This window comes from Xyrauchen texanus, chromosome 46 (assembly GCF_025860055.1).
Source record: "Xyrauchen texanus isolate HMW12.3.18 chromosome 46, RBS_HiC_50CHRs, whole genome shotgun sequence".
Taxonomy (NCBI): domain Eukaryota; kingdom Metazoa; phylum Chordata; class Actinopteri; order Cypriniformes; family Catostomidae; genus Xyrauchen; species Xyrauchen texanus.
In genome coordinates, this window is record NC_068321.1 from 8,759,779 (window position 1) to 8,782,540 (window position 22,762).

A 22,762-nucleotide genomic window follows, 5' to 3' on the forward strand; every position below is an offset into this window, starting at 1 on the left:
ATTTAAACCCAGATTGCATATTCTTAAAATCTGTAATGCTTACTTCTACAACTCTGGGTCAGCGCATTGCCATAGTAACCAAGCTTGCAATGGTTGCAGTCCTCTCCCTCTGTATGGTACAGGCATTTGAGACAGGAACCCGTGCGGGCATCACAGGACGCAGGGTCCATCATGTCTATGTTGTTATTGCACTGACAGGGCCGGCATTCTCCACCCACCTCGTGTGGGTTTCCATAGTAACCAGGGGCACACTCTTCACACCTGGCACCTACAGCAACACAAGAAAGAACATGCATTTAATAAAATCAACCTCTGATGCATGACTAAACCACTGTTAAAAATTAACTTGCCTATTTAGGGGCATTTTTGCATCAAGCTCTGGTTCATTTTTGAGCCGGGTCAAAACAGTTCTTCATTAAACAAAAAATACTATCTTTTAAAATTACAGCGCTCACAACATATCAATTACATACTGTTACATACAAAATATCACCATATTCTTCAACATAATATGACTAGAGCAAGTTGTTTTGACACATGAAATGTTATAGTGTCTTTAGTGTTGACAGATGCCCATATAAATCAAGCAAGGCACCTGATAATTACCTTTATACCCTTGGTTACAGACGCAGAACACCTGGTTGGAGTCGAGACTCTTATAGCAAGCGCCAGAGAACTGTCGACCGCTGCCAGGACCATCAGGACACATGCAGGGGTGGCAGTGGTCTCCAGAGCCCAGGACAGGGTCACCATAGTAACCACTTAAACACCTGTGGAAGCGATTTTGTGATTTAATGTCATGCAGTTAATGAGAAACAACACACTCTAAACAATATAATAAAACGGATAGTTTTGACTCTGAATTCTTATAGCATTGCTGCTTTAAAAGCTGTGGTAAAAGGACTATAAATGCAACATTCTATAGTAATGTGCCAAGCTACAACTTTGATTGGCAAATGCAAAAGCCTAGAGGCCTTTGCACACACCAAATGTGAATTTTTGTAAAATATTTAATAGAAACGTCATGATTACTGTTATAATCTCCGTTTCCTGATGGCGGGAACGAAACATGGTGTCGAATGTAGAGACACACGGGGTCTTTCTTGAGAGCCTTGCGTACCTCTGAACTTGAGAAAAGGCCAATGAGAAATTGGTAGACATAATTTGCATATCCCGCCCCCGGACATACGGGTATAAAGGGAAGCGGGTATGTGTCTGTCAGTCAGGTTTTTGCATTGAGGAGCCGAGAATAAGGTACGCCATTTACAGTGGTAGGCCTAGTGTCGTGGCAAGGGGGACACAACGTCTCATTCCCTCGATCAGGGAATGTAGGTTACAACAGTAACCATGACGTTCCCCTTCTGTCACTCACTCAACGTTGTGTCAAATGTACTGACACAAGGGGTCCCATTTAAAAACGCCATGCACTAGACCGTGTTACGTGAACTGCTGACACAGGTGGAAGCAAGCTACTGCGTGCTAGAAGCAACTGTATCGGCTGCACGTAACCCTCACCAACGCCCCCAGAAAAAAGTGTCATATACAGACCTTAGGTTCCAAGCACCCCTAAGGGGGGAACAGGTGACATGACTATCATGGGAGCAAGCCGGTCAGCCGCGGCCTTATCTCTCTCGATGTTTCTCGTCATAGAGCATAAAGCGGCTGGAAGGCAATCTTTTCCATTCAAATTCTTTCAGGGGGAAAAGTCCCTGCGGAGACCACATCCTGCCCAGACTGAAGGGAGATAACATGTGACCAATACATCACATGGGTTGTCAAGGCACATGTGGAAGTGGCGCGGTGGCAGGTCCTACCTGGTGAGGGAGAAGCTCTGAAAAACACAGCAACCGGGGCAGAGGGACGGCCCAAGGGTGACACGGGTCCTTTCTCTATTCCTCTGTGGTGAATGAGCTTCCAACCATCACATGATCTACTGCTACCATCTCAACATTCAAGAACCAGCTGAAAATACATCTGCGCTAGCACTTTTACTACTCCAGCCACATTAAGAGCTTGCCAGTACAACACTATAGACCAAATTGCCTGCTATGTTCCTCATTTGTAAGTCACTTTGGATAAAAGCCTCTGCTATATGACTAAAGGTAAATGTTTGGAATGACCCTGCACGTGCCGTGCCCTTCAAGGTCTTAAAAATGCATTTTGGAAAATGCCCTGTGATTCCATGGTTGTTTACTTTTGAACTTGTGAATTGGTTCTTCTCATCCGTGACAGGTGGAGGGCAGACCAGCTGAAAGGTGCTGGTCCCTACCATACAGGGGTAAAATTGCTCGTCAATTAGCGTCACCTATTGTAAGCATGAATGTGCTAAAGCTGATAATTCGCCTCAAGTTAAATGCGAAACGGTCATTCATCTTCAATTCGTTGCGCATTATCACGTCGCCTCTGGTGTGCAAAGGCCTTAACATCAGGCTAATGTGTTATGTTATTTGGCAGAATATTTTTGAAATTATGATGATTATTTTTATTAGCAAATTTTAAACAATAATTTAAAAAGTTTTTACAATCTTCAAATTTCATTGTACATATTATACATTTAGGCTGATTAGTAATTATTTAAGACATTAAATATTATATATAACATTGGAGTGAACTTATTTTCCAAGCATTATTGTGATGATTGTCACTAACCTCTCGCAGTTGTGTCCAATGGTGTGGTCCCTACAGGACAAGCACTGTCCCGTGTGTAGGTCACACTGCTCAGCATGGCCATTGCATGTGCAGGGGCGACAGTTTGGGAACCCCCAATGTCCCGGCAAACAGCGATCACACTGCCTTCCATATGCTCCAGGAATACACTCACATCGACCAGTGGACTCATGACAAAAAGAGTGGACAGACCCCTCAGGACTGCAGTCACAGTCTAACCAACAACAGTCAGACTAGAATTACAATTTATTCTATAAGGACCACTAAACTTTACAAATCTAGATTGGGAACACTGGAGGACTTGGTGCATTTACAATTAAAAATTATTATTTTAAAAGCAAGTTACAAACATGATAGATGCAAATAGTATAAATTGTTTGGTTAAACTCACGTCTGCAACCTTGCGGCCCAAATAGGAAGGTAGCTGGGCTGCATTTGTCACAGTTCCTGCCAACCACGTTGGGACGACACTGGCACTGCCCACCACTCGGGTCACAAACAGTGCTAAGAGACCCCTGAGGGTCACACTGACACTCTATAAAGAGAAATAGAGAGAACTATTAATACAAAATAATTGTCCTACATATACACTCAATGACCACTTTATTAGGTACACCAGTACACCTACTTATTCATGTGATTATCTAATCAGCTAATCGTGTGGTTGCATTGCAATGCATATCATGTGGAGGTGACAATTTTCCACAATTATATTAATAGTGAGCAAAGTTTGTGCCCTTTTTTTATGCCTGCAGTCATGTCTTTTGCTTTTCTTGCCCCTACAGCCGATGAAATGTGCTGTGTTGTAAAGACACAGAAAGGAAGCATATAAGGCATTTAATAAGGCCTGAGGCCCTGTTACAAGTTCTGACATGATGCAGGAAAGCACCTCTGCAGACAGAGGAGAATGAAAGTTGAATGAATGATGACAGAATGAAGATTGGCCTGTCTGTCATAAAGAGGAAGGGTAATGTTTATGTGTTTAGAGAATGGAGCCAATGTCATATAGTGATGACAGGGTGAGTATGTGTATGCGCGTTAATCAAAAAGGGCTGACAACCGTGAAAAGACCAGGAAGAAAATTTGACAAAAGACTGAGAAACTGGCACCGGGATGTGTCGCTGTATGCATTAAATACAGTAACTGCAGTTACGTCATGACAAGACGAATCACATTTTTCTGACATATAAGAGGTTACTGTCCTATACAAATATACTGTAAGTTTCAGAACTCAAAACTTCCTCCTCACTGTAAAAAGAGCATTTGTCGAAACCAACTGCAAAAATGAATAGTTTACTACTTTCTCTACATTGTGATGTCACACTGTGGTAGACATTTGCATCTGAGTGAGATGGCAAGAAAAGATCATGTCAGTCAAGAGAACAGAGCCAATCGTATCTGTGGGCATTTACGTCAAGTCTTAAAGGAGACGCAGCACCAAAACTGAGCATTTCTGACAGAGGGTCAGAATAAGGATGGAAAATGGACATGTTTTAAAATTATATTACTGTTTTGTGTGCAAAAATGTTTACGTGAACTTCAAGGAAAATATTAAAATAAAAAGGCATGTCATGACCCCTTTAAGAACTTTCTTCAGTATTTTATTCTTAAATAAATACCAGTCTAAAAAATAACAATAATAATACTTTTTAAACCAAAGTTAATGTTAATTGCCAAAGATAACTGATTAATGCATTAATTAATCAATTAATTTTGTATTATTTAATTAATAAATTAACTTTTAAGTATCAAATTAAACAATGTATTATTATTATTATTATTATCATAACAAGGGCTGCCAAATAATTTTATTTAATTAATTAACTTTAAGTATTAAATTAAATTGATTTAATTAAATATAAATAAAATATTTCTAACACTATTCTTGAGAAAATGGTGACAGACCTTCTTAATTACAAATGTATTTATAAAATAATTCCAAATGGGACTTTGTATAGTCTTTAAGTGTTATATGGTAAAATGTCATAATCATTCAAGTTAAATAAATCTGAAAATCACGTACCAGCAAAATGTGCCATTAATGCAAATGCAGACAATAGACGGCTGTGGTCAAGTGGCAAAAACCTTTTTGCATATTTGGCAAATTTTAGCAATCAAAATTTGAGATTCACTGCATTTCTGTCCAAAAAATATTTTCACATATATGTTTATGATTATTTATTTTCATTTTTGGACACCACTAATAATTATAACTAATTAATCTGTATGATTTTGTGTGTGTGTGTGTGTGTGTGTGTGTGTGTGTGTGTGTGTGTGTGTGTGTGTGCGAGCGAAGCGAGCGAGCGCACACACAAGGATATGTACCTTTTACTCCCTGGTGCAGAAGAGCCGACACACTAAAGATGTAGTTTCTGCAGATATCAGTCATGGGGGTTTTCAACACTGCTTGACTGTTCTCCAAACAGCGGTACCGCTGGAAGGTTTCCCAGGCACTGTTAGTCATCAAGTCTCCACCCTCAGATCCAGAGCCAGTGAAAATATCCAGGTTTTTGCAATGTGGCATGAGCACAATCTAAGGGCAAAGATCAAAATCGACCAATAAGATCCTGAGGAATCAAATGCAATTGAATGCATTCATTTGAAAGGATGAAAGAGGATGCTTACTGAGTCAATGAGCGTGTATGGTGACTGGATATCACTGAGAGCTGAGTACAGAGACAGACTCAAACGCACAGTGTAGTTAAGTCCCTCCTCAAAACACACAGGCCTGGGCAGCACCACATACCTGATGGCCAAAACCAAGAGAATACATTTAGAATAAACTAAACTTTAACCGATTATGACTGATTTTGAACCCTCTACATAAGCAGCCATTGCATACACCACACAAGATGCTGGTGGAAATGAGATAACGTAGAATACTGTATAATTTGGCCAAAACAAGGTCTCTGCTTTTTTGCATCTGGAGCGCACCTATGATGCCTAAAAATATCACCTAGGTAATGCACTAGGTTTTGCAACAAAGCTATGTCTTGGTCTTCTGTTGGGGATTAAAGGTAATGTGCATCAGGTGCTTATGGAGCATCCTTATGGAGTCTTTCTTCTCTCATACCTGGATCCAGGATGCAAAGACACCATCTGGTTGTCATCATCAGGCATTGTGTTGGCACAGCGGCTGTCAGCAGTAATAACACGAGGCCTGATGACAGTCATCAACACTTCCTCCCACTGTTCTGGCAACTACACACATACACATACATTAAAAAAGATCTAAAGATGGTGTAATGCAATGATGTCATGTAAAGTTCTGCTTACCCTTAGGACAATTTAAGACATTTGGGCTTTGTTAGGTGGCATTAGTATAGTTATGTCCAAAACTAGGAATAAACTGATATGAACATTTCCGAATGATACCAATATTTTGCCAATAACCTTTTGTCATCAGATCACTGTTTTACTTTGGAATTATGCTTTAAAAATGTACAAAGAGGTACAAAAGCTTTTTTACTCTTCTAACAATAAATATTTTCCATTAAACATTGGATCTGCTGACCACACGACAGGACCAATTTTTTAAGAGAGCCACAATGATGAAGATGTTTGAACGTCTGTTTTTGCAGTTCAGAACAACAGAAACCACATATTTCATGTAATTGATAGAACATTGCACATTCATACTATGCATATGTTGGCCAATTCCACAGAAATGTCAACCACATCATGAAAAAAACTCAATTTAAACCAAAGAAACAAAACCCCCTTTTAAATTCTGTACTATAGTGGACAATGGATAATGCCATCCAGACCGTTATAGGGTGCCGCAATCTGTTTCCCTGCAATCTGTTACCTTTAAGTACCAACTGATACTTAAAGGTCAACTTGTCATCAATGACAGTGCCAAGATATTTGTACTGCTACACAGTCAACAGCCTGATCATTAAACACTACAGGGGATATGCCCAATGGGTTCCTCCTAAAGTCTGTTGTCATCTCTTTAGATTTAGATACATTAATGTCCAAAAAGGACAACTTACACCAATCAGTGAATTCTTCTACTACAGGGCCATGATCAGGTTCATCACTACTGAGGAGAGACACGATCACCAAATCATTGGCAAACTTAATGATATGATGCCTCAAATATTGGCTTTGGCACTCGTTAGTGTATAGCACGAATAAAAGAGGGGAGAGGACACACCCTTGGGGTGATCCGGTGGTGGAGAAGATAACATCTGATAAGACACCATTTACCTTCACACGTTACGACATTCCAGTTAAAAAATGTATTAGCCAAAATATCATGCCAGGATCAATGCTGTGGATACTGCCTAGCCATTCTGCTAAAATATGAGGCTGGATACAATTAAAAGGTGAGGAGAAATCAGTAACAACAAATTGTATACATTTTTGCACCCTCAAGGTGTGACTGAATCATGGTTTAACTTAATAGGGTGCTCATTACATCATCAACACCCCTGCCTGACCTGTAGGCAAACTAGAACGGGTCCAAATTTGCCTGAAGTTTATGTAGAAGTGTATCCTTCACAATCTTCTCAAATTATTTCATAACAAGGGAGGTAAGCCCTTGGCCTGTATTCAGGCCTGTAGTCACTTGAGAGCATAATTTTTTGGCACAGGTACAATGATGTCCTTTCCAAAGACAAAGAACCCAAAGGAGGTGGAGTGACAACTTTAAGATAAAACAGAATATATCTGCCAACTTTTCAGCACAATTGTTAAGAATAAGACCTCCAATACCATCAGGACCAGGACTTTCCGTTTCTTTTAAGCCTCGGAATAGTTTTAGGACCTTATCAATACATATACAATATTCTGTTCAGGAACAGCATTTTTGAAAGTGACAGTTCCTCACTGAAATCATGAATATTAAAACGATTATAAAAAAAATTCAGTTCATTATAAAGGTCAAGGTCAAGCTTGCCATCAAGGGAAATCGAACATTTCTTAGACTGTATCCTTAAGAAAGCTAAGAAAGCAATTAGGCTGGTTTTAGGGTCTCCTGACCCTGTTTGGACATGTTTCTTAAAAGGATGTTTTCAAAATACAAGTCTTTACATTCAAAATGAGCTAGACAGAGCACAACTAAAAGGAACATAATGCAGGCGTCTTGAGGCGTGTTTTCAAAACTTGGGCTACTTGATTTGACAAACTGTCTTATGGTGGAATGCTCAAAAAACTGCAAGATGCGAAGTAAAAGCTAAGGACCTCCATCTGAATGTGTTTGGCTATAGTGGCATTACCTTAAAGGGGATAAACTTAAAGATGCAACTTTTCTGAGTGGGATCTACCATGCAAACAGTCAAACAGCAAAAGCACAGCATGGAAATTGTTGCACCTTACTAATCGACTAGTCTGTTTTTAGACAAGTCAACCATCATGACCCATTCCTGCTTCAGTTGGACATTACTAAAAACTTTGCAAATACTATCAAATTTAATTAATATACTTTAGCACAAATGTGAAGAAAATAACCTGAGGTTCGTAGCGAATGATGATGTCATACTCCATAGAGTAGGGGATGTTGTCAATGCTGAATTCAAGGTAGGCACCTTCAGGAACGTTCACAAAACCAATCCCAGTCCAAGTAGGGGATCTGTCCTGGGGGTGGGTTCTCGGGACAACCGTTACTCCCTAGAGAGACAAAGAGGGAAGGGTTTGGATCAACTATTCAAATGCTTGAGAACTCAGGACAAATTTCAACATTAATGAAGACTCTATGGAAACTTACAGGTCCAAACTTGGCATCTTCTGCTTCATAAGTGTAGTGGTCCAGAGCAATGAAGTAAAAACCAGACTCCACCTGGTCGCAGCGTCTGCCAAACATGTGCTCACGACACTGACACTGGCCAGTTTCAGGAGAGCAACTGGGAGGAGAAAAATCATGAGATTTAGAGAGTTCTTCTGAAAATAGCTGACACACTCGTTTAACTTCAAAAACATGTGAGAAACACCACCCAACAGTTTGTTTGACTGCAGTTAAAGGCTGCCTTTGTAAAGCATATGAATGGCGTTCTTATTTGGCGATATTGCTAGTCCAGGGCCAACACTTATTCTGGGACCAAGAAACATCCTTTCATTGTTATTTCAGGCCTCTTACCAACTGTTTTTCAATAGGCATGTTGCATGTGAAAATGTTGTATCACAGCCTATTGAAAAAATGCTGGTAAGAAGTGTAAAATAACAATGAAATAGATGTTTCTTAGTACCATATTAAGGATAAAGAGTCTGATCAAATCCCCAACCCTAAGCATAAGCAATTGTAATAGTGATGATGAAAACTGTATAGGAATGAGCGAGTCAGGCAGAAAGCTGAAAGTTAGAAAGGAGTCATTTTACTCACTTATTGTTGAGGGCACCTCCATGATCACAGTCACATGGTCTGCAGCCATCCATGTCATTACTGAGACCCCAGTGTTGAGGCTATTAGAGAGAGAGAGAGGGGGGGGGGGAATAAAGAGAGACAGCAACTTGTTAAAACACTCTTTGAACATCAGTGTTTATGACAGACCTCCCAAGAAACAAACACAACTTAGCAATTGGATAAAAATGTTTTTATGATTTTGTAATATAATTGATATTGTCCTGCAAAGAACATTATGCAGTAATTACATTTTGTCAAAATTAAATTGACTGAAATTGGGTATTTGTGAGTTTTGGGAAATACCAAGATGGGAATAAGAAGACATGCAAATAAAATACGGTGTAAACACATCTACCGAATATATTCCTATAGAATTTATATTGGAATATAGATGTGCATCAAAAAAGTCATGTGACTTTGCTTCAACAAGCCATGTGAATACATATTTTGCCCAAAGAACATATCAATTTCATTGCATAGCATCTGAAATGTTACTCTGGTTGTTCTGAAATGCCAAACACAAAGCCTGTCACCAAAATGATTGGCTAGTATTACTTCCCAGAAAAGTCTGATACGCTTTTGTTCCCAGGCATTAGGCATCTGCTGCTGAACGCTAGCGAAGTTCATTAGAGCATTTTGTCTGAGCACTCACTAAACCGCAAGTAATTCATAACATTTAATGAAAGAGCAATTGTGGCTTCATATTTCATATCTATTTTGCAACAGTTCTCCACAGGTGACAATTTAGTTCTCTTAAACACATGGGATGGAAACACTGCTTTATTCACAAATTGTTTTTGCGATATTACGATTTTACGAATAAATTAAATTCATAACTTGGATAAAAACATGACTTATGATCTATCCTGTGACTGACAGGTTCGGCTTAACTATGCTCAGATTCATGTACAACCTATTCATTGCATTACAGTGTGTTTATGTACAGGACATTTGGCAGGATAGTCGAAAAACTTTTAAGCCATTGCTGCTTTTTCAGTGTTGTTAATGTTATTGCATTTTGCCTTTTCATGGCAATATAGCATTATGTTGCCTACCATAAAAGTAAACTGTAATATTGTGAAAAACAGTCTTTACATATTTAGTGTATTGTGTACATAAATGACTTAATTAATGAAGAACACCCACCAAGCACTGATCGCAATTCCGTCCAGTGACCAAACGCTTACAATAGCAGTTTCCTGAATCTGTATCGCATGGGCTGCCACCCGGAACAGTCCCCAAAGCATTGCAAGCGCATTCTGAGTAATGATAAAACAGAAATAAACAACTTTTATTAGAGTTTTTAAGATCCTTCAGAACTTTTTTCACATTAATTGTTGAATAATTGGATTTAGACTCCACAACTTTTAAAAAGACACATTGTTGTGAAAATAATCTAGACTTACGCGGACATCCCATGGGATCGTCGCTGAGTCCAAAGTGGCCCTGTTTGCACTGGTCGCAGCGCTCACCCTCCACATTGGGCTTACAGCGACACTGACCCGCGATGAGTCCAAAAGACACATCTGTCAGTGCATCGCAAATTCCTCCGTTAAGAGAGCCGACTGGATCACAGTTACAGGCTGGAGAGAAAAATCCAGACCAAGCAGACTTAAAACAAGTGGGAGAAATGGTAGACAGCTGGGAAAACCAAAAAATGCAGCAGTACTAATTTTTCCGGTATTTATCAGTGTCAGCCGGAACGAATAACTTATGCATTACATCACACGATCCAGATGGAAAGGCATGTTAGAACATTATGGTGTTTTAGCTGTACAAAAGTATATAGAATGGACCCAAAAAGTATTTTGACAATCAAGTTACATAAACAATTTCATAAAGTTTCATAAATAACAAAATATCAAAACAAGTGACTTTTTTGTATGTAATGCAATGAAAATCAAAAATGTTTTGTGCTTAAGTTAAGTGTCTAAATACTTTGAATATTTCCTTAAGTAATTTAGTTATGTATAAAAACAAACAAATTATAAGAAAATACAAGTATGGTACTTGCACTACACAGTTTGCATTAGAAATCACAAACCACATTTCTGCTTTGCAGTCAAAGGGCTGGAATGAAAAAACCTCAGTCACCACAACAAAAGGCAAGTGTTAAACCTTATATTTGTGCGCTTTGTAGGGAGGGTGGGGCTTGGCTGTGTGGTGACGGACCATTTCAAAGCCCAGGTGTTCCCACCACCTCAATCTAAGATGAACAAAGGAACAGCTGGAGCAGATTCACATCACAAACTAGACCAGACAGGTCGAGGAGAAGCGTAAAAGGAAGGAAGAAAAAAGAGTAGAGGAAATTAGAGGGGATACATACACTCGCAGATGTTGGGGTCGCGGATGTCCTTCTCCGGATGCTGGTAGAAGAAAGGCTTGCATTGCTCACACTGGTGTCCCATGGTGTTGTGCTGACAGTTGTCACAAACACCGCCGCTCACGTTACCAGAGGCCTGATACACGGCCATGTCGAAATGACAGGAATCAGAGTGAATGTTGCAGTTACATTCTGTAAAGAAGCGATGGAAAGCAATAACAAACATTTTGTTTGGAAACTATGATGCAGTAACAATCGGATAACAAACAATTACGCTAACATTATTTAGAAACTATAATACAGTAAGAATAAATAACAAACATTTTCCAACTGCATTGTTTAGAAATTATAATGCAGTAACAATGATACAACACAGAATTACGACAACGTTGTTTGTTAACAATACTGCCGTAAAATGGTACGACAAAGAATTATGACAATACTGTTTGGTAACAATAATGCGGTAACAATGGTACAACAAATAATTACAAAAACGTTGTTTATAAACTATATTGTAGTTGCAATGGACAACAAAGAATTACGACAATGTTGTTTATTAACTATATTTTAGTTGCATTGGTACACCAAAGAATTACGACAAGGTTGTTTATTAATTAAATTGTAGTTGCAATTACACAACACAGAATTATGATAATGTTGTTTATAAACTATTAGAGGTCGAGCAATATGTTGGTTTTACAGATCAATCAGTACTGATAGTTGCTTTTTTGGCTATTGTTTATCGTAAAACATTTACGCTAATAGTTGATGATAGTTTTTGCTTGTTTGTTTGTTTTTTCTCTGTGTTCATCTGTGTACTCAACATAAAAGTCCCCTGGGTATTTCGGGCTTATTCATAGATAAAAGTCTGTGCTATGCATTAATCTTGTTTTTTTCCAGATTACCATTGGGATTTTGGTTGCACAAAAAACTGCATCTGGGACATGTCTTTACCCGTCACAATAAGGAAATATTAAGATATTTTAATAATAACATTTAATAAATCATTCAATAAATTGATTTTAAAAACTAACCACCAGCTTAGTTATCGGTATCAGCAAAATCCAATATCCGTCGAATTCAGTTAATGTTACTTCAAAGAGTGAAAAAACTTTGTAATGCAGTAACAATGGTAAAACAAATAATTAGGACAATGTTGTTTTAATACTAGTGTTATACTGTATTCCGAACGATATCACGAAACACTGTATGATATCATAATTTTGTACATTTTTAGTACCTGGCAACAATGTACTGCCTTTTTAGCACAATTTAGCAGTTTAGGTAATGTGACGTGAAGCGTTAAAGCTTTTGTAAATATGCTCTTAGCAGATGTTAATTAGAATGTGACCCTTTCCAGATGAAACACTCTTAAACAGACATCTCATAGATGTAAGTGTACAATCTGGGATAATTTAACATCAAACTTTGTCATACTTTTACAGGCGTTGGTGTTGCGTCCCTCCGCGGGCCTCCAGGGAAGGTCATGGTAGAAGTCCTGACAGCGTTCACAGTTCAAACCCATGGTGTTATGATTGCACATACAATGGCCATGGACCTACAGCAAAATCAGACATAATAGTGATACAGTATATCCAAGATCAAGCAAACTCAAACAAAATAATCGTAGTCAAATCTGTAGTATTTGGAACAGGATGTGTAAAAGCGGCAAAAATATACGTAAGAGATTTTTAAAGCCCCCATATGAAAAAACATACAATTTCTAAAACACTACATATTATCTCATTTTATACACAGTATGAAAAGTTATTCAAAAAACACACAAAATCCACAAATCTGGCCTGTAGACCAGATGGCAGCAGAAAATGTTTATACTGGATGCATCTGGTCTACATTAAACAAACTCCAGGCTTGGCACATACACAGATGCAGCCTAAAGTGAGCTTGACAGAACTGTGTTTTACCTAGAGCTGATCTAGGTACAATTCAGTGCCTCTGAATGAGATATTTTGTTTTATATAAAAATGTTCTGAGATGGAAATCTAGGTGTCATTTCTTCTGTAAGTGCTGGCAATAGACTAAGACTGATCTCGTCTAGACGGACTATAAACACAGGACACAACAGACTAAACAGGAACCTTGTTGCTTTGGTGTATTTCTTCATTGTTTTAAAAACACTCAAACAAAAAAAACACATTCACAAACATAAAGAAGCACACCATATAAAGTATTTGAATATGGTTGTGTGTGAACACACTGAAAATCAAGCCATTGCGTGCATTTCCTGTGCACCACGAATATTTGCACTGTAAATAATGAAATAATTAAACCATGAAGAAGTCTGCATTCTATCATACTAATGTGAAACAGATTCAGACTGAGTTATTAGTGGACTGCGATGTGAGTTCTAACCATTTCTTTCCATCACAAATGTATGTGAGATGTTTTCTTCAATTCAGAAGTTAAAAAAGCCACAAAAAGCATTTAATCGATGCATAAATTGCAACACTTTTGCAAAGAATTACTGTCTGTATGTCGTCTGTTTATTTTTACAAATATCTTTATACATGTTTTGCTGATTGTGGTATAGGAATCTATTCACCAAAATATGGTCAAATGTGTTAAAATATTTTTAGTGCACTAAAGTTTTTGTGGTGGCTGAAAGTAATATCAAAATAGCAAATAAAAATAAAAGAAATAATAGTAATTAAATATAATAAATTATAAGAATTTAAAATAAGTATTTATTCATCTAATTAAAATATAAATATAAAAACGTATTTAACAAAAAAATGCAAGAAGCAAAAACGCAAAAGGCAGAGGATGGACGGGTGTATAATTGTTAGGAATACTGCAAGCGCAGAGTCCGTGCAGTCTTAGCAATAGCACAACACTAACACATTATTAACTAAACTACTTTTGCTAGGTATGTTTCTCAAGCTCTAAAACTCACCATGCCATCCACCTCCTCTCCAGTTCCATCAACGGGGGCGCACTCAGATGCGTGACCATAGCAGAAACAGTTTCCTCTCACCACCATGTCGTATATTGCGTAGTAATACTTCTCCTTGATCTCAATACGGGAGTCCAGAAGGTTGTCTCCCAGAGTGTGCAACTTGGTAAACTTCACCCTCAGATTGGTAATCTTTAGCATGTCTTTAGCAGGGAATATACATTAAAAGCTACAATTTAGGGACACACATTTTTGATTGGCGTATTAGGCCATTGGGGCCATTTAATGTCTTAAATAGTCATATATGTATGCATTAGTAAATGTTTTAGAGAATTGATCATGGTTGCTGTTTCTTTTTGCACATCTTGTCCTTACTCTGGATTCTGGGACTGTAGGGATCATCAATCCTGAAGGCCGGATCCAAAACCCTAAAGATGGCCTTCAGAGTCAAAGGAACATGAGTAAATAAAAATTTCAGTACAATAAATTTAAACGTGCAGTGCATCAGATTTCTTACCTCGCCTTCAGTAGAGGGTTCAATGTCGGAGTAGCGAGAATCACAGATAACATCGTCCACTTTCTTCATGGGTCCATGAGAGACGGAGGGGAAGGAGGTCTCACAGTCATAGGCAAAGTAACGGTACACCTGCCATGTCTTCCCAAAGTCCGATGAACGCTCGATAACCATGGCAGCAGGCCGGAATGTCTGGAGGCGTACAAGAGGGCATTGTGAACAGGGATGGGCCGAAAAATTTATAAATATTGATGCTGTATCGTGAGGATTGATCCTTCATACTAAATGATTTTTTAAACTAGCGATTTTAGTATGTTAGCATGAAAAAATGCTTATCATTAGCTTTGAAGATAATTTTATCCAAACATTTCCACATACTAGTCATAACAATTTCCATTTGTAAGTATTATTTTAGGTTAAATGCAAATATGAATACAAACCCTGTCTTCAAAAATTCAAATAAGTATTGGTAATTATATTGGTAATGTTGGTATCACAAGAAAATAAGTGCCATTGCCGATCACTATTATATGAGAAGAACCACAAACTTGTCAATGTAGAAGAATTGATCATTGCTATATAGCTAATAAAGTCATGCTAATTGTTAAAATAAAACAACAGTTAGATAGGAGATTTCAAAAGGAAAAAAGAGTGATGAAAGTCTTGTTCCTTTGCTATTTCGCAGTAATCAATGTAGCAAGTATAACATGACAACTGTTGTTTTCTTAAAGCTTGAAGTTTAATATGCGCTATTGCAGTATTGCAATATATTTCAGTGAGATCCAGCTGAAATTCTATCTTCATTTGAAGCATTCCATCCGGCTCAGAGGACTACACAGCTGGGTTAATCCCAGACCTCCCACGGCTGCCACACACTAAGCGACACTTCCCCTCCCCTCCCAGCCAAACCACATCAACACCCCCTTCCCACATTCTCCATTAATGACCTAAAATCTCACCTTAGGCTTTGGCGACACTTTCCAAACAACCACACACAACACCAACTAACTGTGTCCCTAACCCACTTACCTTAAAAGTCATGATGAGGTGGGTGAAGTGGAATTCGGCCTCAAGGTTTAGCTGGATTGTGACGTTCTCCAAGCCTGAGAGAGAGATAAAGAGAGATTAAAGACATAGTTCAAGACAAAGGATTGTATGTTATTTTGACCCCTGCACAAAAACCCAGAGGAAATAGCATAGTCAAGAGGGTGCTCATTCATAGCTCAAGGAGACTTAATTGAGTTATCTGATATTTTTCATGCATCAACTTTGTCTCAGTTGTTGTTCCTAAAATTTCTTGTGAGAAATAAAAGACCACAGTTTAAGACGGGTTCAGTATGTTTACATGCACAATCGAGCTATGGAAAGTTTTTGAGTAGTTGAGCAACTGTTTTCAATCTCTCCGTCTATGTATACATGATACAATGCGAAAATGAATATTAGAAGACGACAAATTGAATATTGAAGCCTGCGCACAACACCAAGACAATTGGGGCTGGTTTAATGTGTATACATGCTGAACGAAGCCAAGCAACTATGGCATTTTTTAGCTCTGTTAGTCTGACTTTGCAAAAAACAGACTGTTGAGATGTCATTCAGACTAAAGCATTTTAACTTAGTGATTGTTAGTATATCTTATGAAACTCTAGATGAGACACATGTGGGACTACTGTGGTCTTTATCTCAGGAGAAACATCTGATGAGTTAAAAGTCTTAATTTGCTCTCATGTAATCTCATTGCCATCTAGGAGAAACAACTCCCATATGAAAATCTTATGTGATAAAGAGAGACTTGAGCAACATGAGTAGCTTTCAGAACATCTGGAGCTTGTAGATAAGGAAATAATGCACAGCAATTGCTTTTCTAGTATGGAAGTGCTCTATAGTTACACTGAACATCTGCTTTTTTAGTGCAAAAGTGCTTCCGGGGTCTAAAAAACCCTAATGCTGTATCTCTGATGAGTAAAAGCTTTCCTGTCCTCCCACCCCATACTCTCGCTCTCTAAACTATACACATTCACAGGCTTCTCTGGTTGCATACATGGCCCTCGTTTCCTGTCCCTCTAGACTTCTCACTCCCCCACTGCAATAACCAGTAAATCTCTGGATTTGCCTTTCCTCTGTCTGCTTATTTCATTGAGGAACATACAGCATGTCATGTAGAATTCAGTTGTTACAGCTGGTGTGGTTACATTTACAATTACATTTATGCATTTGGCAGACTTACAGTGCACTTATTACAGGGACAATCCCACCGGAGCAAACTGAAGTGCCTTGCTCAAGGACACAATGGAGGCTGTGGTGCTTGAACCGGCAACCTTCTGCTTACAATTTCTGTGCTTTAGCCCACTACCCCACCATCACTACTCTGCATGGTTGAATGAGGGGAGCATTTCTCAAAAGTATTGTTAGCCAAGCTCCATCGTTACCAACATAGTTCAACGATTTAGCGTTTCCTGAAACCGTAGTCCCAACGCACATTGCCAAACAGCATCACAAAGTTGTGTGATTCGAACTAACTAAAGCTCTTTACCTGTGGTTAGAAGCATAGTTCCTTGTTAGTTTGCTGTGTTGACATAATTTAACTTTGCTGAGGCTTCCATATCTTTTATTCCATAGATATCTTTCATTCTGTCAACATTTTGACCATGTTTACATGCATATAAGAAAACGGCATAATCCGGGGGTTTTGCAGAAAAGCGCTGTACTGAAACAAGTAAACATGCATGCATACATTTAAGGGATTAAAGGCTGTTAAGAGAAACCACTTTATCTGCTAGCTTCTGCAGGAGAGCATGTCTTTCATGTGTCTATGTTAACACATAAGTGGCGTTTTACATTTTTGAATTGCACGCATGTGCTCAAGTGCGTCAAGGGAACCCAAAAGTCTGACGTAGAGTGAAACCCATCTATTGCAGCATTTGTCTCTACATTTACATGTAAATTAACTTTTATAATTTAATATTCACATAAGTTATTACTCCTACCCTGCATAACAACATTAATGTCAGCTCTATCATATTGTTGAACCAAAGGGGATCAAACAATGGATGTGTGACATAAGCTATGTTTCCATCCAATCTGCAAATGTAATTTATGCGAAAAAACATATTATCACAAAAACAGTGTGGTAAAGCCGCGTTTCAATCCAAGAATGTTTAAAAGGATGACATTTTCACTTCCGGAGAAATTGTAGCCACTGTGAGTGTTTTTTTAATAATGCGTTTAGAGCACGCATTACACTCTAAAGAACTATGCCTCATGTTTGGGAGCAACAGCGCATTACACATTATTATTTTTTCGTAAGTGTCAATAAACCTTTTCTTCCGTACAGTTCAAGTTTGTTTTCAACTTATTTGCTCTGCAAACTCTTTGTAGGCTTGGGATTTTCTAGACACCGTTATTTCAGGATAACTAGAGCAACATTTCAGTTGCGATGATTGGTCCGCTGGATAGTCCAGTAATGAGTTTTTTAGTCAAATGACCTTTTTGATGCACAACTTTTATTCCTAACAAATTAAATAGGAGTTTATTCAGTAAATGTGCTTCCATCATAGTTTATGCGAATTTCTTCTTATCGAATAAAAAATGAATCCACCTCAAGCGAGAGCGTATACATTTTTTGTGCACATTTTGGAGATTCATTCGCATCTTGGTGTTTCCATCCAGCAGTTTTTATGCGGTATCCCAAAATGTGCATAAAAAACATTGATTGAAACATAGCTACAGTTACTATGGTTTTGGGAAACAGTCATGACTAGCTAATTAATTTCTCCAAGACTCCATCGTAAGCAGTGAGTTTCGCCGTTTTATGGGAAACGCACCCCAGGCCATTTGCCCATTTTAACATTATCAACACTGACTGCTAAACATTACATTACCAGAGGTGCGACTGCCCCCTTGAGTTAGTTTAAATATCGACCAGCAGTTTTGTCAACAAAAAATAAACATATTAAGAAAATGTTGTGTGAAATACGTGTCTTTTCAATTAACTTCAGCAATTTTGTGTTCATCTAATTTCATTCTATAATTTTTATTTTATTTTATTAAATTGCACTATGTATATCGGTTTTATGAAGGCCCTCAGGAACTCTGTTCTCTAGATACCGGTATACGCTATTGAAAATACAATATTCTACTCTTCTACTTCTACTCTTGGTCAACTACTATCAAAGATTTGAGTGGTTTAAGTAGTTGTTCATATTCCCAACATGACCAAGTTTAAAAAATAACATAATGCACTTTTAGTGTTTCACAATAGAATTGAAGTATAAGAATGATTCTTTATGTATCTGACTCTGAGGTTTTACCCCATCTTAACACAACTGGTCAAAAGGCAGGTGGAAACCTTTTTCCCAAGGGAAAAAAACTGTCAGTGCACACTTTAAAAAACAGGTCATCATCTTAACTGGCCTTGGTCTGATTACAGGGGAACTAACAGACACACTAAGGAGAGAGAGTTCCTTCTAATAAGACCTTGTTTCACAGCCTCCCTATATTCCCAAGAGAAATGGTAGGTGATACAGACTTGTACAACCAAGACTAAACAATAGACAAATACCAAAAAACAGTACTGTACAGATATAGCACTGCAAAGGAAAGAAGATAAGAAATATTGGTTTTGTTTTGAAGCTGGAACTAAACTCACCATTTTCCGACTGCCACCAAGTCTTGAGGCGGTTTGGGGCAAAAGTAGTGACGACATTTTCAATTCCGTGGCTGGTTACTTGGTGCGTCTGCTCATTGTAGGGAATTCTGGAATCGCACACAAAGCACTTCTTCTCTTCCTGAGTTGGAGGGGGGTGGGGAAACCAGAAAATGTCAATTGCATTATTGTGATGCTATACCGATTTCTCCAAATACAATGAATGACTGAAGGAGTCTGAGATAACGTAGCAAGTCCACCCACAAGATCTGATTTACATGGCTAGCCTACAGACAGCATTGATTTACTTTGCTCTCCATATGTATAGTGTTTGGGGTGTGTCTCTTAGTGACATTTTTCTTTTAATTAAAAACATGTTGAAGCTCTTAAAAGATCTGTAGCTCTTTTAAGAGCGATGAGACTTAAAGTTAGGACTTGTATGGTGTTGGTGGTTTTGGAATGTGACTAGCTTCATAAATTAAATGTCTGTTCTAACAATAGCACGTTCTAGCTTTATATCTATCTTTTAACCACCATTTGACCTAATTAGGAAGGATAATGACATCACAACAATTTGTAATGACTGTCTGCATACCATAAGCTCTCAGTCAAAATGTTTCACCACAAAGGTTTGACTTTGATGGAACCACTTAGTTTCAAATGACTAAAGGTTAAAAGAGGCAAAGACATGAAGATCTGTGATCAAAAGAAATGATAAAAGCAAGGACGTAAAGCAATTTCTAGCTTTCTCTTGAGTCAAGACTATCTCTCTGAAGCAATTATCTCTCTCTTATGGTCTGGAATGAGTGTTAATCAATGAGCATCAAAGAGCCCCTATAAACCTCCTTATGCATTTTTGAAGACTCAGAGACCCTCATAACCCATTTCTAATGGTCCTAAATAAAACATTTTGGGGGTGTTTTGTCTACAATGAAGTGGTCTAGACATCCAAAGATCATAGGTCCAGAATCAAATCTCTAAAGGCAAACGTAGTTTCCATGTTCCAAATACACCCACATGAAATAACAAGAATGCAATAAAGCAGGATTAAAGCCCTGGGGATGTTTTTGTGGGGGAAAACCTTACTCTCTTAAACTCAAATCCTCAATTGTGGTATATAATTATTAGGCCAAATATAGAGCCAACAGGTGTGCAGTTATCATATTATTAATGTTTATATGTGCAACTTTTTAAAACCTGAAAAAGAAATACGTCATATTTCCATAACTTTGAAATGATTAGATATCCCATCACAAAACACTTAATTCAAAGGTAATTAAAAATGTGTTTTAGCAAGTCTTACAATGTCAAAACATCAGCATTTTTTTTTGACTGTGAAGACTGTGAAGTTTTTTTAGATGCAGTGCATATAAATTACCTGCAAATGACTGACGATACAAAATGGCTCAGGTCTTTGAATACCGCATGTTGAGGTGGCCGAAAGTTGGTCAGCTCTTCCAATGAGCAGATCTCCTGTTGCAGGATAACAGCTCCCCTCTGTGCAAACATCACCCAGCTCGGGAATCTGTGCAAGAGCCCATGCCCCTAAACCTTTGTGCAAGAAAATCATTAATTTGAATCGATTAAAATTGATGATCGCCTTTGTTTATTCTTGAGTTGTCGTGGTCCTTGAAGCTTCATTTTATTGGAAAAAGAGGCCATCCTACCAGTACCCTTTATATCACAAACAATACGAAAGAATTTGCATATGCACAAATCAGTTTCATTATGTCTGATCTGCCTCAGTGTATAACATAACAGTTGGGTCAATTGACAACAGTATTTAAATAAATATGCAATGTTCTATAATGATCCTATTACAGGGTTTTTAGAAATGCCAGTTCTGAAATAAATTCAATTAATACATATAATAACTAAAAAATTATGTTAAAAAATAAATATTTCACAAGAGAACATGCAGATGTTGTAAAAATCATTGATAACAGGGCTGGTACTAAGATGCAGGGGGGGTCGTAAATTCTCTCTCTCTATCTCTCTCTCTCTCTCTCTCTCTGCTTGGAGAAAAAGCTAAAATGTTTAAACCAGCCTAAGATAGTTTTTGCTGGTCTTACTCCATGGTCAGTTGGCTGGTTTTCAGCTGGTCAGGCTAGGGATCAACTTAACCAACTGAGCACAAGCTTGGCCAGGCTAGGAGACCAGCTTAAACCACTTAAGAAAATGTTAGACCATCTAAGACCAAATAAGGATGATTTAAGCTGCTGTTGTTTTTTTTCAGTAGGCAAAACTGATTATATAAAATTTATAGTCTATTAAAAATACTTTAGTAGCATGATCAAAAGTATTTCATAATTATTTATTTATTTACAACAAAACGACAAAATATGTCTACATTACTTCGGCACAGAAATCAAATCTGCTAATATACCGTTAAAAACCTACTTATAAGCGCTGCTGCAAGATGTAACCACATGTTTCCTGATTCTTTCTTCAGCAGGGTTGCAGTAATAATCCTGACTGTGCTGTGGAAACTGGAGCGCAGAGTCCGCTCCCTTCAGACTGCGCCTTTGCAAATCATTCAGATTGAGCTGCATAAAACTTTTTCTCCCACCGCTCTCCTCTGCGCATGCCCACAGCGCCTCAAAGTCAAACCCTTCCCCCGTGTATTTCACCAAGGTGGTCGTAATGCCTGGTGTTCACTACACCACTCAAGCCCGTTTCTTTTGATGTTTTGAGCTGGCGACTGATCTGCAACTTGAAGTCTCGGATCTCACGATGAAAGGTCTTGTTGGTGCGCACTCCTGCGACAGGCCAAGACGAGTCCTACGACTGTTTTCAAAACTGCCTGATATCTAAACATCATGTCGTCATGTGATCACACTGCCCCACGAGCGAAAGCTGGACAATGAGCCACAACCAATGAAATAAAAAGAGATCGCAAGAGGAGGGCAAGGTATGAGGAAGCAGAAGACAAAAAAATAATTAGAATATAATCAAATTAAACTTCACCCACATCTCCCTATACCCTCTGTCTTTATTATTTTAATCTGTTTTTCTTAAATGTTTCCTTTTGCAAATACGTGTAAAACAGAAACCAGCCGTTCTTTCTAGTTTGTTGAAAGAGAAGAGCAAGGTATTTAGTAGGAGACAAAAATAATAATAAAATAAAATAAAACCTCACCCACATCTCCCTACCTGCTGTTTTTATTATAATCAGATGTTTGTATTCTTTTTTCCTTTGCAAATGGTGCCAATAAAGCACGAAAACGGACGGAGCTGTTCTTTCATGTTTTTGTTGTTATATTATATTTTTTTTTTAACATGTATCGGCAAATTTGTTAATTAATTTTGTTTTAAGATGCCCTTACCCTTAAGATGCAGTTTTGCCGATCCGTTTG

General features: G+C 38.1%; 1 protein-coding gene across 1 annotated transcript in view; it reads right to left on the reverse strand.

Annotated features, from left to right (window-relative positions):
* Positions 1 to 22,213, reverse strand: part of LOC127638301 (laminin subunit beta-1-like) — a 38,810-nt gene extending 16,597 nt beyond the window's left edge. Inside the window, exons 1-21 of the mRNA XM_052119774.1 lie at positions 21,807 to 22,213; positions 20,785 to 20,957; positions 19,410 to 19,548; positions 15,791 to 15,864; positions 14,765 to 14,953; positions 14,623 to 14,686; positions 14,248 to 14,450; positions 12,771 to 12,891; positions 11,337 to 11,525; positions 10,417 to 10,593; positions 10,157 to 10,269; positions 8,990 to 9,069; positions 8,378 to 8,513; positions 8,122 to 8,280; positions 5,741 to 5,868; positions 5,293 to 5,413; positions 4,993 to 5,200; positions 3,059 to 3,202; positions 2,650 to 2,881; positions 607 to 770; positions 44 to 268 (exon numbers count right to left, since the gene is read on the reverse strand). Of these exons, the coding sequence (XP_051975734.1) occupies positions 44 to 268; positions 607 to 770; positions 2,650 to 2,881; positions 3,059 to 3,202; positions 4,993 to 5,200; positions 5,293 to 5,413; positions 5,741 to 5,868; positions 8,122 to 8,280; positions 8,378 to 8,513; positions 8,990 to 9,069; positions 10,157 to 10,269; positions 10,417 to 10,593; positions 11,337 to 11,525; positions 12,771 to 12,891; positions 14,248 to 14,450; positions 14,623 to 14,686; positions 14,765 to 14,953; positions 15,791 to 15,864; positions 19,410 to 19,548; positions 20,785 to 20,957; positions 21,807 to 21,837 (3,070 nt within the window). The 5' untranslated portion in view covers positions 21,838 to 22,213. The remainder of the gene's footprint in view (positions 1 to 43; positions 269 to 606; positions 771 to 2,649; positions 2,882 to 3,058; positions 3,203 to 4,992; positions 5,201 to 5,292; positions 5,414 to 5,740; positions 5,869 to 8,121; positions 8,281 to 8,377; positions 8,514 to 8,989; positions 9,070 to 10,156; positions 10,270 to 10,416; positions 10,594 to 11,336; positions 11,526 to 12,770; positions 12,892 to 14,247; positions 14,451 to 14,622; positions 14,687 to 14,764; positions 14,954 to 15,790; positions 15,865 to 19,409; positions 19,549 to 20,784; positions 20,958 to 21,806) is intronic.
* Between the last annotated feature and the right edge of the window lie 549 nt (positions 22,214 to 22,762).